We start from the raw sequence: 15,312 nt of genomic DNA on the forward strand, positions 1-15,312 counted from the left end.
GTCTGCACAGACCTGGCCTGTCCTGAACCAGTGTGGTCAAAGACTTCATTTGGCCTCAGTCCACAGACCGACAGGGCGGAGCGGGGATGGGATAGCCCTGCCACAAGATGTCCCGGGCTGATACCTCTCTACGTCTCAAGAGTGGGGCTTATCTCCCCCTCACCCATGGGTGCCAAACGGTGGAGTTGGTGGGGGGGGGGGGGGAGGGGGCAATTTTGGGGGGCCACGCATTCAGGAGACAGAACGTGACTCAGCTCCACTTGTCTTGCTGGGTGTTTCCCTGTCTGTTCGTGCACGTCTGCCTTCTTCGCAGATCACACTGTCACCAGGCGCCTGTCCACACGTGCGGTGTAGCATCAGACTGGTCTGGACACCTTTCTCTCAGGTAAATCTGTGTCAGACACCTCTCTGTCAGGTAAATCTGTGTCTTGGGTCAATCAGTTGTCTTATGTTCACTTCTTTCTGGAGGGCTGGAGGGCAGGGGGGGTAAGACACAAGGGGCAAGGAGAGAGACGAAGGGGTCTCCAAAGGCATGCCAGAGTTCATGTAAATGAATGTGTGACCATAAGCGATAGTGCACAAAGTATCCAATGTCTGAATTCCAGGTATTGTAAGTATAGTTTGCATTTTATTCCATGGGATAGCCTATACTTTCATGACAAAGACAAGTAAATGCTGCAAGCATGTTTTAAATGTCAGCTAAACATGCAGAGTTTTGCACATTAACAGACTATGGTAAAGTATTTCATGACAGCAGAAGGATATGGTAAATCTTGTCAGTTGTTTGTGAGGAAAGTGACATGTGGAAGAATATATTTGTGCCTTGCTTATTGATTACTTGTCCAAGAAACTGGTGGTCAGCTTTTTATCTGACAATACACCAAATGTATTTATTTGTTTTTTGTTTCATTCAGCTCTTGATAGTATCTGACCTCATGGACAGGGTGTGTATTTTACAGTTCAGTGTACTAGCTAGCATAGTGAAATGCTTTTTGTCCTTTGGAAGTGGTTGACTTGAGGTAGAGGAGCGGGAAATGTTCCTAATTGCATTGGTGCTTGATCCATTTGAGGTTTTATATGTTGATTAATGTCAGTGGAAATGGAATAGATATGGTAGATATGTAATAGAATATTTTTCACCTTACCATAAAAATATCTCAGTGTGAGGACACTTTTTATGGTCACATTGTTTTTACAAGCGCTGGTTAAAATTTTTGTCACATATTTTGAAACAAGAGAAATAATTTAAATGTGATTTGTCATATGTGTGGAGGTCTTGAATGGTACAGTGTTGGAGAAAAAGTGGAATTGAGGCATCTGAGTATTTATCTGGGTATAAATTGTCTGCGGATGGTATAGTCTCCAAATGCCGCCGGTGGCACTCAAGTCTCCTGGGCATGTGGCACCGTTCCAGTCATCACAGTTGGGTGGGGGCTCCGTTTTGATGAGATAGTGCTGTGCTTCTGTGTAGTTTGAGACTAGAGGAATAGGAACATGTATTTTTCTAACAACCACATCAGAATCATAACTTTGATTGGATTAATAGAAAAGCAAGAACAGTACCACCATTTTAAATATTTACATAAACACTTAATGACATGTAGTTAATTCAAAAAGATGATGATGGTTGTATGCATATGTACATTCTGTGTCTACTTACAGGTAGGCACTTATTCAAAGATACAGTGATTAAAAGCAACAGGGGGAGTATGAATGATTGTTTAGCAGTGTGTGACTGGATTAAGCCACACTTCTTGTGGGGGGACTGCTTGCCAATACGACCACAGTGGCTGGAACAGGGGCGTGACACAGAGATAAAGTGCTCATGAGCTCTTCCACTAACCACAATGCAGATCGGCCATTGCTGCTGCAAACCACAGTAGCACAGCATTGCTGCAGTAACTGCACAGAAGATGGCAGAATGGGCTACCTGCCAACACCATGGCACAGTCATTAACATAATTGTTAATAACAGTTTACCATCAACATCTGTCTCCTATAGTTACTTGTCTTTAAACATTGCCTCTGCATTTCCCAGATTCTCTAGTATTTATCTCCTGTAAATTATAAGTTGTGAATTTACATTAATCGTATGTTTCTCTAATAAATATGTCTTGTCTGTGCTGATTTGATCATTGGTGTCTATTACCGCAACTGTTTTAAATTCTTTACACTTTTATTGTATTTCTGTGTCAACAAATGCAGTTTTTCATGTTTCTTTGACATATTACTAGCCAAATGTCATGTTTGTAAATGGCAGAAGAATGATTATGCATGTTGAGACCAGTACAATATACAACAAAGAACCTTTGGCAATGGATGGTGTAGGTTCAATATAGGATGTCAAGATATACGATAAGTCAAGATCACACTCTAATTTGAAGACAACTACAAGTATTAATTTACCTGCCTACCTAAAACGCATACCCTACAGCTTAAAATGACAAACGTGTATTCTTAGGTTATGTGAAGACATTTCTGAGAACTCAGGGACACAGGGACCAAACAAGCAGTGCAACATACACCGATGGAAACAGATTTGTCATTTGGAGAGGTAAGTCAGGCTTTCCTCAAAAGAAAGGTAAAGGTGAGACTGTAAAACAGTTCATGATTGACGTATGGTTCATGGTGCCAATAACAGTCCTAACAGATGGCTTATAAGTAATGTCCTGAATTTTATGTCCATGATATCATCAGTAGCTGTGAAGACCTTGTGCTGCTTCCACATTTTAACTCAACTTGTTTTCTCTCACTCTATACAGGACAATGAAATGTCCTATGAAGAAAGTGATTCACCATTTCCCTCACCCTTCAATCTGTGAGTGCTCTGTTTCCTTGGTGACTATAGGCCACTGTGGTCAGCATTTACAGAGCAGACCAGACTGGCTCGGGTCTCTCACTTACTGGGAATAACTCACAGTCCTTGGAAGTTCTGCAGCTGTCTTCTAAATCTGATTTGTTAATTAATGGAGACATTGTATGCAAGCCTTTTAGGAGTTCCAGCACTTACATTACGAATGCTCAGACCTGTCTGACAAAGGTTTCATTGGGCAGATAAAAGTATAGTTTCAATTATTAGTTACTATGAAAACCTCTGAGGCAACTGCTTCAGGATGGCTTGGTTTAAGAGTGGACCATACCCCTCTATTAAGGCCTTTGGGGCCTACTAGTCCAAGATCAAAGTCATGGTGAGGGACATCATTTTCTGCATGACATGCGCCCTCTACTGGTTAGAAATTGAACTGCACTCTGTGTGACTGCAATAGGCAGGGAAAGGTATGCCCTCCAAGATCACATGGGTGTTCCTTTTCCTCATGTCAGACATTTGTTTATTCATGTTTTAAATAATTATTTCCTGGAAAACGTGTTGCACTCACAGGCACTGGCCTTAGCCTGACACTACAGTTTCAGCCTGTTGATTAAAAAAAGTGTTAACTTATTCAAATAAAATTATGCTCTCAAAAAAACAAAAAAAAAAAATTTCAATACCTGAATGTGCCCATTAGGGGGAGGTGGTGTTTTTTTAAGGACGCAAATTCCTTTTCAGGGGTGATTGGCGTCGCTTCGTTAAAGGAAAGACCTTGCCATGGCCCATTGTCCAAAAGATCTGGTGAGGAAATGGTTTGAGGCGCAGGAGTGGAGCAGGAGGCCCACCCCATGCGGCTCAACCCCTTTTTAACCCTTCGCTCACCTTCATCTCACAGGACCCCGCCAGGCCACAGCGGCAGCTATGACCTGGAACAGCGGCGGCAGGAAGAAGAGAGAGCTCCTTCTTCCCAAATCATCACCGTGTATCCAGACCCAGATGGTGAGGGCTGCATGCTTTCTGCTTTCATTTAGGATTTGATTATAATAGTAATCACCATAGGCTAGGCAAGATCAACAGAATAGCCCGTAGAACTGAACACTTCCTTTAGACGAGACAAAATGGAATGACCCTTAAAACTCAACACCTCCTCTATGTGTTTCAGCTGCACTGAACCTCAACACCAATGCCAACCCCAGACCGGAGTGCAAGGTAAGCCCCTGGGCCAACTCTGAACACTGGTCTATATGGAATCAAGAGTCTTTGACAGTGAGACGTTTTTATGCATTTTCCCCTCATTCAATCCTTTTGAAATAACCAGCTGAAGATTAGACTTACCTTCCTACAACAAACTCTGCAGTTCTGTGGAGGTGCTGAAGGGAGTTGAATGCAATCCTGTGAAACCCTCACATGCTCGCCAACTGCTATTTTTCACACTATTTGTCCCACAGTGCACTGCAGTTGAGTGGCTGCAAATTGGAGATACTAATCCATTGAATCCACCAAGTAATCAAAGTTATTATGAACAGTGCCTACTACTACTAGAGTAGTTTCACAGAGCATTAAGCATTAAGCGTCTGAAGCCTGAGCGTATATGGTGCTTGGGTTCTCTGTGTCCTGCAGCCTTATGTGGAGCTGAATGAGTATCAGAAGACACAAAACCAGGAGGGGTACTGGCAGGAAACAGGACGATGGGTGGGGTACGAGGAGAGTTACAACCCGGAGGAGGGTAACTGGGGCCCCGCCCACGTCTCCTACCTGACATTCAGGAGCATCGTACAAATGCGCAAGATCATGAGCCAAGGTGAGGTTGGGTCGATGAGCAGGGAAGGGGGACGGGGGCTTAGGTGAGGTGTGTGAGTGTGTGTGTGGGGTTGGAATTATGGACTGTTAAGGTAATTTAAATTAAACTAAATCACATTTTCATTGAAGCAATGTAAGAATATGATTCTAACCACAGTCCAGACTCCAGAGATTGTTGCTGACCTTGACAAGCGGCATATGTTTGCAGGGCCAAGTTGAGGCCTGTTATTGCTAAATGAACCACAAGGTGGTGATAAGACACAAATGTTCTCTTTGCTGCTTGAGAAGTTATGGGGACAGGTTCAGTCTGTGGTTATAATCGGGCAATGTATAAGCAACGTTATGGCTGCCCTGCACACTGATGATCTACACAATCCATATGCAGGGTATTAACACTTAACCACCTGCAGTCACCTTTTAGCCTTTGATGGTCCGTTCCTTTACATTACACTGCGAAAACAACATTTTTTGTCCCTGGGACCTGCCATGCTCAGGTGTGGTGCTGCTGGACCTGGAGGAGCACAGTCTGGCAGCTATTGCTGAGAAGGTGGCGGATGAGATGGTGAGCAAGAACGAGATCAAGCAGAAAGACCGTGACTTCTTATTGAGGGCCGTTCGGCAGAAACGCAGGTAACACACGCACGCTGTGCACACCTGTTTCCCTGCGCGTTACTGACTCACCTGTGTCTCCCTTTGTTTTGCTTGCAATGGAATACCTGGAAAGTATATGCAAAAACAAAAAAAAAAACTGTGCTGGCACACCTGTACTGTACTAAAACAGCCACACTGGACTTTCCTTGACTGACAAATATGTACAGTACTGCACTGCCATACCTACTCTGTACTTTATTGTACTGATACAACTGTATTGTGCCATATTGTACTGACATGCCTTCACTGTTGTGACATTAACTTATGCAGTGCTGTGTTACAGCACTTTCAGTGGCTAACACATGCCTCTTTGGTCTAGGTGTTTAATTCTAAGGAATTCAGGCCTCTGTTTAGCCTAGGGCTGCTTTGCTCCTCAATTGAAGAATCTACATTAACACTACAGCAGTTGAACATTTTGTGTTCACTTGCTCTTACCAGTTCAGCTATATGAAGCTTTTGTTGTTAGTGGTAACACTGTGGTGTCACAGAAATGACTCTTTCATGCACACACGCTTGTAGGAGACAATAATACATATCTTCCTACTGTACAGCCAGTCTGGGCCTACTCAACCGCCAGCCGGCATAGAGATGCAAACCTTCTCTGTCACCAAGAAGGTAACCAGCTCTCCCACTCATTCCGCCTGTCACTCAACTTCCAGTTGAGACAACTTTTGACATAAAAAAAGGATTGACACACTGTGCTGTATGCTTTAAAATATAACGTTACGTTTGAACAGTACAGTCTCATATTCATCTTAATATTCCAGTGTGATTTACATTCTTAAAAAAAAATTGAACATTTCGGTGGGTTTGTACAGGGTTGAAATGTATTGGTAAATATGCAGTACATCGATTTCCCTGTTGCTTATACATATGTTTGATAATATGAAGTCTTTTTGTACACCCTTGTAATATGTAGTATTATTAGCAAGTAACTGTGTCTGTCTATTTTTCCCAATCTTACGGTCATAGTTTTTAAAAACTGTGATTTTGATGTATGAATGGAATGGTTTATCCTCTGACCCCTTACCCCCTCTCTCCCAGAGAGATGAAACTGGCACTTTGGAAGCTTCAATCGTCCTCTCAGGTAGGAGTGGATCTGAGCAAGTTGCAGTCCCAACAAAAGCTGCATACTTCCCACCACTGGCAGCTGTCACGAATGATATAAACTATGCACTAATTACACTTCATACTTTGGAAATACCAGCTTTGCAAAAAAAAAAAAAAAAAACCTTATCAAGGATAGTGGAATTTATCATATTTATGAACATGTTCATTTACCAAAGGAAGAAATGAGTACAGAAGATAAAATTAGGAATTAGGATGACAACACAGTGATAATAGTAAGTTAAAGTTAAAATAATAATAAGTTGTTATTAACAACATTGGATGTCCTTTGAACTATGTATCACAAATGGGCTTTGGGGGAAGTTGACATTGAACATTAAACTTCAACAGGAATTTTAGAAATAACTCTTTAAAGGGATGTTTAATCACTTTGTAACAGTTCCATACCTAGCCGTGGACCTGCAGGCACTGGTTTCTGGTCCCCACACTTGTGCTTGGCTATAAATTGATCACACTGTTGTGGTGGCCTGTGTGTGACAGGGCCCTTGGACTTCCTGCAGAAGCCCACCACAGGCTTTGTGAGGCTGAACGACGCTGTGATCCTGGATTCAGCTCTGGAGACGCCGGTGCCAGTCCGGTTCGTCTTCCTGCTAGTGGGACCTACTCAGAGCACCATGAACTACCATGAGATGGGACGGGCGATGGCCGCACTGATGGCTGACAGGGTGAGGGAGATGGTGGGAAAGGCGGCGGTGAACAGAGGGGGGGTGGTGGTGGTTGATAAAGAAGGTGACAGTGAATCAGGAGAAGCACGTGGCCTGAGGGTGGGGGAAGAGGAAGTGGATCAAGACCATTCTTTCCTCTTGTCCATCACCGAATGGGCTGTCCAGTTCCTAGAACACTCTCTTTCCCTGCCCCTTAGGTGTTCAACTCGGCAGCCTTCCTGGCTCAGAACGAGAAGGAGGTAATGGAGGCTGTGGCCGACTTCATGGACTGCAGCATCGTGCTCCCTCCCACGGAGATCCAGAACGAGTCCATGCTCCAGTCCATTATCAACTTCCAGAAGAAGCTTCTGGAAGATCGCAGGCGGCCTTCTGACCGCTGGCTCTATGAAGAAAAACCCACAGGTAAGGTCAAATAAGCAAATATCTATCCTATGGAAGAATGATGTTAATGCTTTGACTATTCTGCACTCCATTTTCAGGGCTTGAGAAAAAGTTAAAACCCTAATGTTGCTAGCAATGTCGGATGCTCATTAAGAGAAATGGGTCCTAACTCGAAGGCTGCAGATTGGAATCCCAGGAAGGAAATGACTGTTATATCCTTGGGCAGGGAACTTACTCTACTATGGCTCATTTACATAAATGCGTATGAATGTAAAAAATCAGTCATGCTAGTGGTAGTTATTTATTTGCATCAATTCCATTATCCAGGGAAATTTACACAACTTACACACATTATTCATGTATATAGTTGGATATTAGCTACAATAATTCAAATTAAGTACTGAACCAGCATCCATCCTGTTACAAGGTCATTTCATTAACTAGTAGGCCATTCTGCTCACCACCAGGCCTGCAGAACACCTGCAAAGGAAATAAAGTAAAATGTATGAGTTTCATGTTTGATTATAGAAAAAACCACATTTGAAAACTGAGCACAGTCCTGTCTATGTGAAGGTCCCATAGTCCCTGAGGAGCCCAAAGAGGACCCCCTGGCACGCACTGGACGACCATTTGGCGGCATGGTCAAAGACATAAAGAGGCGCTACCGGCACTACCTAAGTGATTACATCGACGCCCTCAACCCCCAGGTCCTGGCTGCTGTCATCTTCATTTACTTTGCTGCCCTTTCTCCTGCCATCACCTTTGGAGGACTTCTGGGTGAGTGGGGTCCTTCTGCTTGTGGTAGAACAAATGAACTCCATTTACATAGCACCTCTCATCAAGGAGGTTACTCCCCTTCATCACACATGTGTAGAAGGGACTTCTCATAAATTCTGAGTGTTTTGCTATGATAATCACTAGATTGGAGGTGACGAAGCAAGGATTTTAGAAGCCATAATTAAATAGACTTACACTGAATTCTCCAAATACACTTAGAGACCTGGACTGAGAATAAAGCAAGTAGAGCAAGGCACACCTACTACATATGGTAGTTGCTATTGGATCTTTAGCGATTGCGCTGTCACAGAACTGTTCAGCATCACATCCACACAGAGATGTGTCAAATAGAAATTGCGTATGTATGTATGTGTGCATTTGTTTAGATACAGGAGTGACAGTTTTACCTGAGGACAATACATACGTGTGTTTCTAATGGACCTGAGTGCTTGTCTGAATGATTGGTGGTCACAGTCGCCTCTTAGCACATGATAGCTCTTTTGTGTATGCTCCCCCCTCCCTAACAGCTGACAAGACGGAGCACATGATGGGAGTTTCTGAACTGATGATCTCCACCTGTGTCCAGGGAATCATCTTCTGTCTCTTTGCTGCCCAGCCTGTTCTGGTCATTGGCTTCTCTGGGCCTCTACTGGTCTTCGAAGAGGCCTTCTTTGGAGTAGGTGCCTTTCTCCTTAGCAGAGCTGCATTGCTCTACTCCCACAGCAAGTAGCCATCACCAAGCGGCTGCGGCATCCCTACAGTACAATAGACATATTTGTCATTGCATTATGCAGTGGTAACAAGCACTGTCTTTATAGAATGGCCATGTATTTTGAATTTTGTTTCAACAGTGTTCATGGTTGAAGTATTCAATCCTTGTACCATCTTAAACTTGTCCAGGATTGAAAGCGTCCAGTCCTGTGCTTTTAATATGTTGGCTGTTTGTATACACATTCACAGAAATCCATTATATTAACCCCCACTTCCCCATTACCCCCCTCTGACAGTTCTGCAAGTCTCAAGATATTGAGTACATCGTGGGCAGGGTGTGGGTGGGCATTTGGCTGGTTGTCATCGTGGTGGTCATCGTAGCTGCGGAGGGCAGCTTCCTGGTCAGGTTCATCTCACGCTTCACTCAAGAAATCTTCTCCATCCTCATCTCGCTCATCTTCATCTATGAGACCTTCGCCAAACTCATCAGGGTAGAGTCACTCTGTCTCATCTCACTCCTACAGTATGTTGTAGCTCTCCTCCATGTCTGGTCCATCTCCCTCCTCTGTCTCAATTCCACCTCCCTCAGATCGGTTCTAATTTCATTCTCATCTTTGCTTCCTTTTTGTTCACATTTACTAGTCTCCATCATATCTTGAGCTCTATTCTCAGTACATCACAACATCTATCCCCTTTTCACACATTTATCTCTGCACATTTCCTTTCCATCTCCATCGTATTCTATCTTTCATGTTCTTTGGTATTTTAAATTATTTTTTCTTATTTACCTACTCTCATTTTCCCTTTTTCCATATGCTATCTACAGTTACTTGTTGTACCTCACCTATTCTATGGAGCTCTGTCCTGAAAGAATCCTCATTGTGTTCCCTTCTTGTGTCCAGATCTTTCAAGCCCATCCTCTGATCCTCAATTACGAGCACCTGAATGAAACCTTGGATGACCCCTTCCACCCTGTTGTCGAAGTGCGTCACCGTAACGAATCTGGAAATGTCACCGTCCATCATCATATCCGGGAGAGAGCCTACCCCAACACAGCCCTACTCTCCATGTGCCTGATGTTCGGGTGCTTCTTCATCGCTTACTTCCTTAGGCAATTCAAAAATGGACAGTTCCTGCCCGGCCCTGTAAGTCTTTCATTCTTTTTACTATAAGCAGGACTAGAAGTGTAGAAAGATGGAAAATCATGAGTCACATAATTATGCTGCATTGTTCTTTACAGTACTTTTGGTGCTGCCTGTCTGTGACAAGGTATCCTAACTTGCCTTTCTTCAGATCCGTCGCATGATTGGAGATTTTGGAGTTCCCATCGCAATTTTCTTCATGATCGCTGTGGACATCAGCATTGAGGACGCCTACACTCAGGTGACTTTTGGTTTTTAGGTTCCGTGTTACAGTCAAACACCCAGCCGCACTGTCTGTATCAGCGTTTGTATGGCATAGGGTGCATTGTTAAGAAACAGAGTAAGCTCATCTCCCCTGCTCTTCCCGGACAGAAACTTGTGGTTCCTAAGGGGCTGACAGTGTCTAACACCACTGCCAGGGGTTGGCTGATTCACCCCTTTGGGGAGAAGAAAGAGTTCCCCATCTGGATGATGTTTGGCTGCCTGGTCCCAGCACTGCTTGTCTTCATCCTCATCTTCCTCGAGTCCCAAATTACCACGTAAGTGGCATACTCAGTGGAGATCATACCCTAATCAAACATTGGAGAGAGACAAACTGTTTTCTATTATAATAATATTAAGCAGCATCATGAGGGCACAATTCAAACCCAAATGGAGCAAAACCATAGATAGTTTTATTGTTAATTTTGCTTGACTTTCTGGGTTGACCCAATTGAATTAATTGACAGAATGAACTGCTACCCTTATCTATAGCTAATCCATTCTTCCACTTTACAATTTGTTTTGACTGTTTAAATGCAAAGTCAAAGTGAAGGACTAATTGCAAATTGGAAGGATTGAATAGTATCATTGATCAAACTCATGAGTGTGCATTAGCCTATTCTCTGTTCACTCTAAACTTCATCTCTGCGGGCTGTTCTTGTAGGCTGATTGTGAGTAAGCCAGAGCGGAAGATGGTGAAAGGCTCTGGGTTTCACTTTGACCTACTACTCCTTGTCGGCATGGGAGGCATCAGTGCTGTATTTGGGGTGCCCTGGTTGAGCGCCGCCACGGTGCGTTCTGTCACCCATGCCAACGCCCTGACCGTCATGAGCAAGGGGCCCAGCCCTGTGATCGAGAAAGTGCTGGAGCAGAGGGTTAGCGGCATCCTGGTCGCCGCATTGGTCGGTGAGTCCCACCTCCTACCTCCTGTCTAATGACACTCATCTCCAGTGTTGGACATGCTTGCAGTTTTCAGTGTGGTTTTCATAACTCCCTTCTCTGCTGCTAAAGTGTTGGGGAAGTTTTTGAAGGGAAAACATAATTGAGTTTGATCTGTTCTAAAATTAAGTCCACTTCATTTATTTTTATATTTTATTTTGACTAACATTTCATTTTTTAAAATCCTTTAGTGGATTTCCGCTGTTTCTCCCAGGCTATCTTTACATTATTATTGTCATTTAGCAGTCGCTCTTATCCAGACTTACACATACAATTTTTACATGTTATCCATTTATACAGCTGGATATTTACTGAGACAATTGTGGGTTAAGTACCTTGCCTAACGGTACAACAGCAGTGCCCCAGTGGGGAATTCAACCAGCAACCTTTTGGTTACAAGTCCTGCTCCTTAAAGCTATGCTACACTGCTGCCTTAAGTCAAATGTTCTCTGAGAAGAGCATCCTATCTGATTGCATGGTTTGTAGTGTCTCTGTCCGCAAGTGACTGGCTTTGTTCCTGCTGTTTCCAGGTATATCCATTCTGATGGAGCCCATTCTGAAGATGATCCCCATGACGGCTCTGTTCGGGATCTTCCTCTACATGGGTATAACCTCACTCAGTGGGATCCAGCTGTGGGACCGCATATTACTCCTGCTGACACCAAAGAAGTACTACCCAGACCATCCTTATGCTCAACGGGTACCCTTTGTCACTCTAATCCTCATCCCCTTATCTTCACATGTAACGCTTTAACTACGTGTTGGTTGAGTACTGTGTTTAATTCAAACTGATCAAAATAATAAAGTCAAAGGACAAAATTGTGATCTTAATCACAAATTCCATTAAATGATAGTGATGATAGCAATTACATTCTACCAAAAACTTCACATCAGGCTATTTTAGCAACAAGGGAGGCCCTGATTAAATAAAATCATAACATAGCCATTTATTTGCATCCCTGTACAAACATGTCACTTCAGCAAGGATCAGGCTCTGATGGTTTGATTACACTTGAGATGCTTAAAAAAATTGCAGTTACATAATTTGCATTTCTATCAATAATTACATTTACATACGTATATTATTACGTATATTTATTCATTTGGCAGACGCTTTTATCCAAAGCGACTTACAAGTGAGGTACAAGGCTTAAGAGAATACTTTCTTCTCTGTCCCACTGTCTTGATAACTCTCCATCACTCCCTCTTTTCATTGTCCATCAAACCCAGACCCTTTCCTACAAACTGATTTAAATATTGTCTGTCTAATATGACAAAGGACCCCACATTTATATCACATGTGAAACCTGACTTCTCACTCTTTCTCTCTCTGTACGCATTTTTCTGTCTCTCTCACTCTCTCTGGTAGGTGAAGCCCCTACGATTGCACTTGTTCACCTTGATCCAGATTGTGTGCTTGGTGGTCCTGTGGGCGGTGAAGTCAAGCCCTTTCTCTTTGGCCCTGCCCTTCATCCTCATTCTCACCATCCCCCTGCGCATGGTCATGACGGGCCGCCTCTTCACTCCGCAGGAGATGAAATGCGTAAGGGCCTCCAGCATCTACGCTATTTCACTCAACACACTCGCTCTTTCTCCTTTTCACACAATACCAACACGGTTAATACTGATCTTTAGGTTTGATTACCTTACTGTCTTTAAATGTGGGTGTTTTTTTTTACCATGAAAGTGCCATGAAAGTAGCAGCAAAACAGAGCAGTACAATAGTGTAAGCCAACAGCACAGTCCGGACAACGGGACAACAACAGCAAGTGACCACGTACATGTTCAAATCCATCTTTTGACTTTTCGTTCAGAATGTCCGCATTAATTGATCGCCAACATGCAAAGTTCAAAAACATTTTATTCATTTCATTGAGGTTTTGTAGCCCATGGTAGATGTTACATTAGATTTGCACGAGCTGTGTTGCCCTTTGTTGGGTGATTGTGTCAATGCTTTTTGTGACCCTGTGATGTGTTGCAGTTGGATGCCGATGATGTCAAGGTGACATTCGACGAAGAGCCGGGCGAGGACGTGTACACCGAGTCCCCACTGCCTTAGTCACTTCAGTACATTTTCAACCTCTAAATAACATTGAACCGTAATCCCACCGTTGAATCCCAAGTGGCTAAATCCTAGACAGGAACATGTTTTAATGTAATAAAAAAAGTATATATTTATCTCTATATTACATTCCTACGAAAGTGACCTATACAATTACTGAAAATCTAACAGGATCCCTCTGGCACATTATTGTAACCCTATGGTAAACTGGCCAATCCAACAGTTAAGGGACATTTTGTGAGGGATGTTTTTGTGTGGGTGGTAGTAACTCAGGATCATTACTATTCAGAAATGAATATAGCATTGTGCACTTAACCTATTTATGAAACATTTTTAAAGATCCTGCTGTAACCAGAAATGTTGTTATTCTGTATCGGCAATCTGTTTTCAAAATATCAAACATCTTTTCTTTCTTAGTATCTATTGACTTAACATGCATATCATTAATGTGTTCAGTGTCACAAAATGAATCACTCTTACCTTTTAGGGGACTGTGATACTGCACTGATTTGTCAATTTAATTATGTATTTTAAAGTTATTTAATTCTATCATTATAATGATAATTTGTTTTATTTTTGCTTCATCGTGATGTACTTGCTCGCTTACCACACAAAATGGTACTATTGAGTGTTAGCTTCCATCAAGAGTGCTGTAGGATTGTGTTATGACCTGAAGGTAGAGTTTATGTTTAGAGGTTTCTTCTTAAAATGTACACAAGGAATGCTTTTTTTTTTTACAGGCATTATCTATGATTGTGGAGAACGTGCATTTTGAAACAAAATTATGAACAAGATGATTTTCAATTACCTTCCTTTATTCCATTTAGACTTCACATATTCATAGATGTGCTTTAGTTTGAGTGTGAATGGGACGTTATTAGTAGTGTTATGTGTAATTTCGGATCTGTAAATATGCCAATGCTGAAATCAAATTGATAGTGTAATACTCATTGAATTTTAGAGGAAGAAAAAAAGGCCAGGACAGGGAGGAGGTGTATTTTGTTGCATTAGTTTATTTTACTACATGCTTCTGCTTTTTTAATCATGTGTCCATTAAAGTTTATAGGGAAAACCCAGAGCTTGTCATTCATTTCATGCCATTTATTTCATCAGTCATTTGTTTCATGTTATTCAACTAGTGACTGTCATCTGTTGGACTAAATTTGGTTTGAAGGAGATTTCTTTACATCGATGGTTACAGCTATATTCTTAACAGTCTACCCCAGTTATCACTAACCAGTCAATTGTTGGTTGATTACACAGCCTCAGTGAATTTGTCTAACTCCCCAAGTCCTTTTCCTTTCAAACTTAACAGACATAATTCAGCACTTGAACGCACATTGCCTCAATTAAGTACCTTTATAACTTATTGCTAGGAATAAGCTAACCACCCCAGTTTCCTAACATGTATTTTTTGGCTACATGTGCAGAAGAAAATTCTGAGATTCCACTAGATTTGTGAGATGAAAGCCTTCTAAGTACGAAATCATTTTTTAATAGTTATAAACACACACAGTTATAGAATATCACATTGTTCCTGTTTAAACTGACTGTACGCACTCTGTGCCAACATTAAACACACTTCAATTTAGGACTGACTAGCGCTACCTGTAAAGACAATATGTCTTGACACTGTCACTCTGCACAAATACGATTTGCTCCTGATCAAAGTCTCTGTGGTGGTTAAATCAAAACATCTAAGTATCAACTACTTTCAAAATCAATCAAGAATCAAAAGAACTTCCTTAAGCTACTTCCTTTTGCGCTTGTCGTCCCATCAGGCAGACGGCGACGCAAACTGATAACTAATTTTCTCATCGCAATGGACGAACACTCACCTCGGACTGGCCTACTGTATATGCTATGGCCGAAATGTAAATGTAATGCCGAAAAGAAAAAACACACTACAATCAGCCCGCACTGGCGCCTTGAAACCGATCTACTCGATACATGACAACAGAGAGGAAATCTCCGCCTCTTACTGTA

The 15,312-nt window shown here is 42.4% G+C and overlaps 1 protein-coding gene across 2 annotated transcripts; it reads left to right on the forward strand.

Moving 5' to 3' along the window:
* Positions 1-274: 274 nt before the first annotated feature.
* LOC118794513 (band 3 anion exchange protein-like) lies at positions 275-14,390 on the forward strand. 2 transcript variants are annotated; one of them, XM_036552773.1, is made up of 22 exons: positions 275-385; positions 2,462-2,554; positions 2,763-2,818; positions 3,548-3,610; positions 3,705-3,808; positions 3,972-4,018; positions 4,430-4,610; positions 5,104-5,239; positions 5,812-5,875; positions 6,305-6,347; positions 6,869-7,053; positions 7,251-7,455; positions 8,008-8,211; positions 8,739-8,887; positions 9,219-9,413; positions 9,825-10,067; positions 10,216-10,305; positions 10,437-10,603; positions 10,990-11,231; positions 11,795-11,964; positions 12,634-12,807; positions 13,246-14,390. In XM_036552773.1, the coding sequence occupies exons 2-22, from the start codon at positions 2,528-2,530 to the stop codon at positions 13,321-13,323; spliced, it is 2,823 nt and encodes a 940-aa protein (XP_036408666.1). In that variant the 5' UTR covers positions 275-385; positions 2,462-2,527; the 3' UTR covers positions 13,324-14,390. The 2 variants fall into 2 exon arrangements, with proteins under 2 accessions (XP_036408666.1, XP_036408667.1); XM_036552774.1 differs by lacking the exon at positions 3,548-3,610 and having other exon boundaries at positions 13,246-13,323.
* The last annotated feature ends 922 nt before the right edge of the window (positions 14,391-15,312 follow it).

The sequence above is a fragment of the Megalops cyprinoides genome, chromosome 19 (genome assembly GCF_013368585.1).
Source record: "Megalops cyprinoides isolate fMegCyp1 chromosome 19, fMegCyp1.pri, whole genome shotgun sequence".
NCBI classification, from domain to species: Eukaryota; Metazoa; Chordata; class Actinopteri; order Elopiformes; family Megalopidae; genus Megalops; species Megalops cyprinoides.

What these genes read in the sequence shown, in the direction of transcription:
- LOC118794513 (XM_036552773.1), top strand. Translation starts at nt 2,528, where the DNA reads ATGGAAACAGATTTGTCATTTGGAGAG. An exon ending in GCGCAAGATCATGAGCCAAG is followed by an intron (nt 4,611 to 5,103) that starts GTGAGGTTGGGT and finishes TGCCATGCTCAG; the next exon opens with GTGTGGTGCTGCTGGACCTG. An exon ending in TCGAAGAGGCCTTCTTTGGA is followed by an intron (nt 8,888 to 9,218) that starts GTAGGTGCCTTT and finishes CCCCTCTGACAG; the next exon opens with TTCTGCAAGTCTCAAGATAT.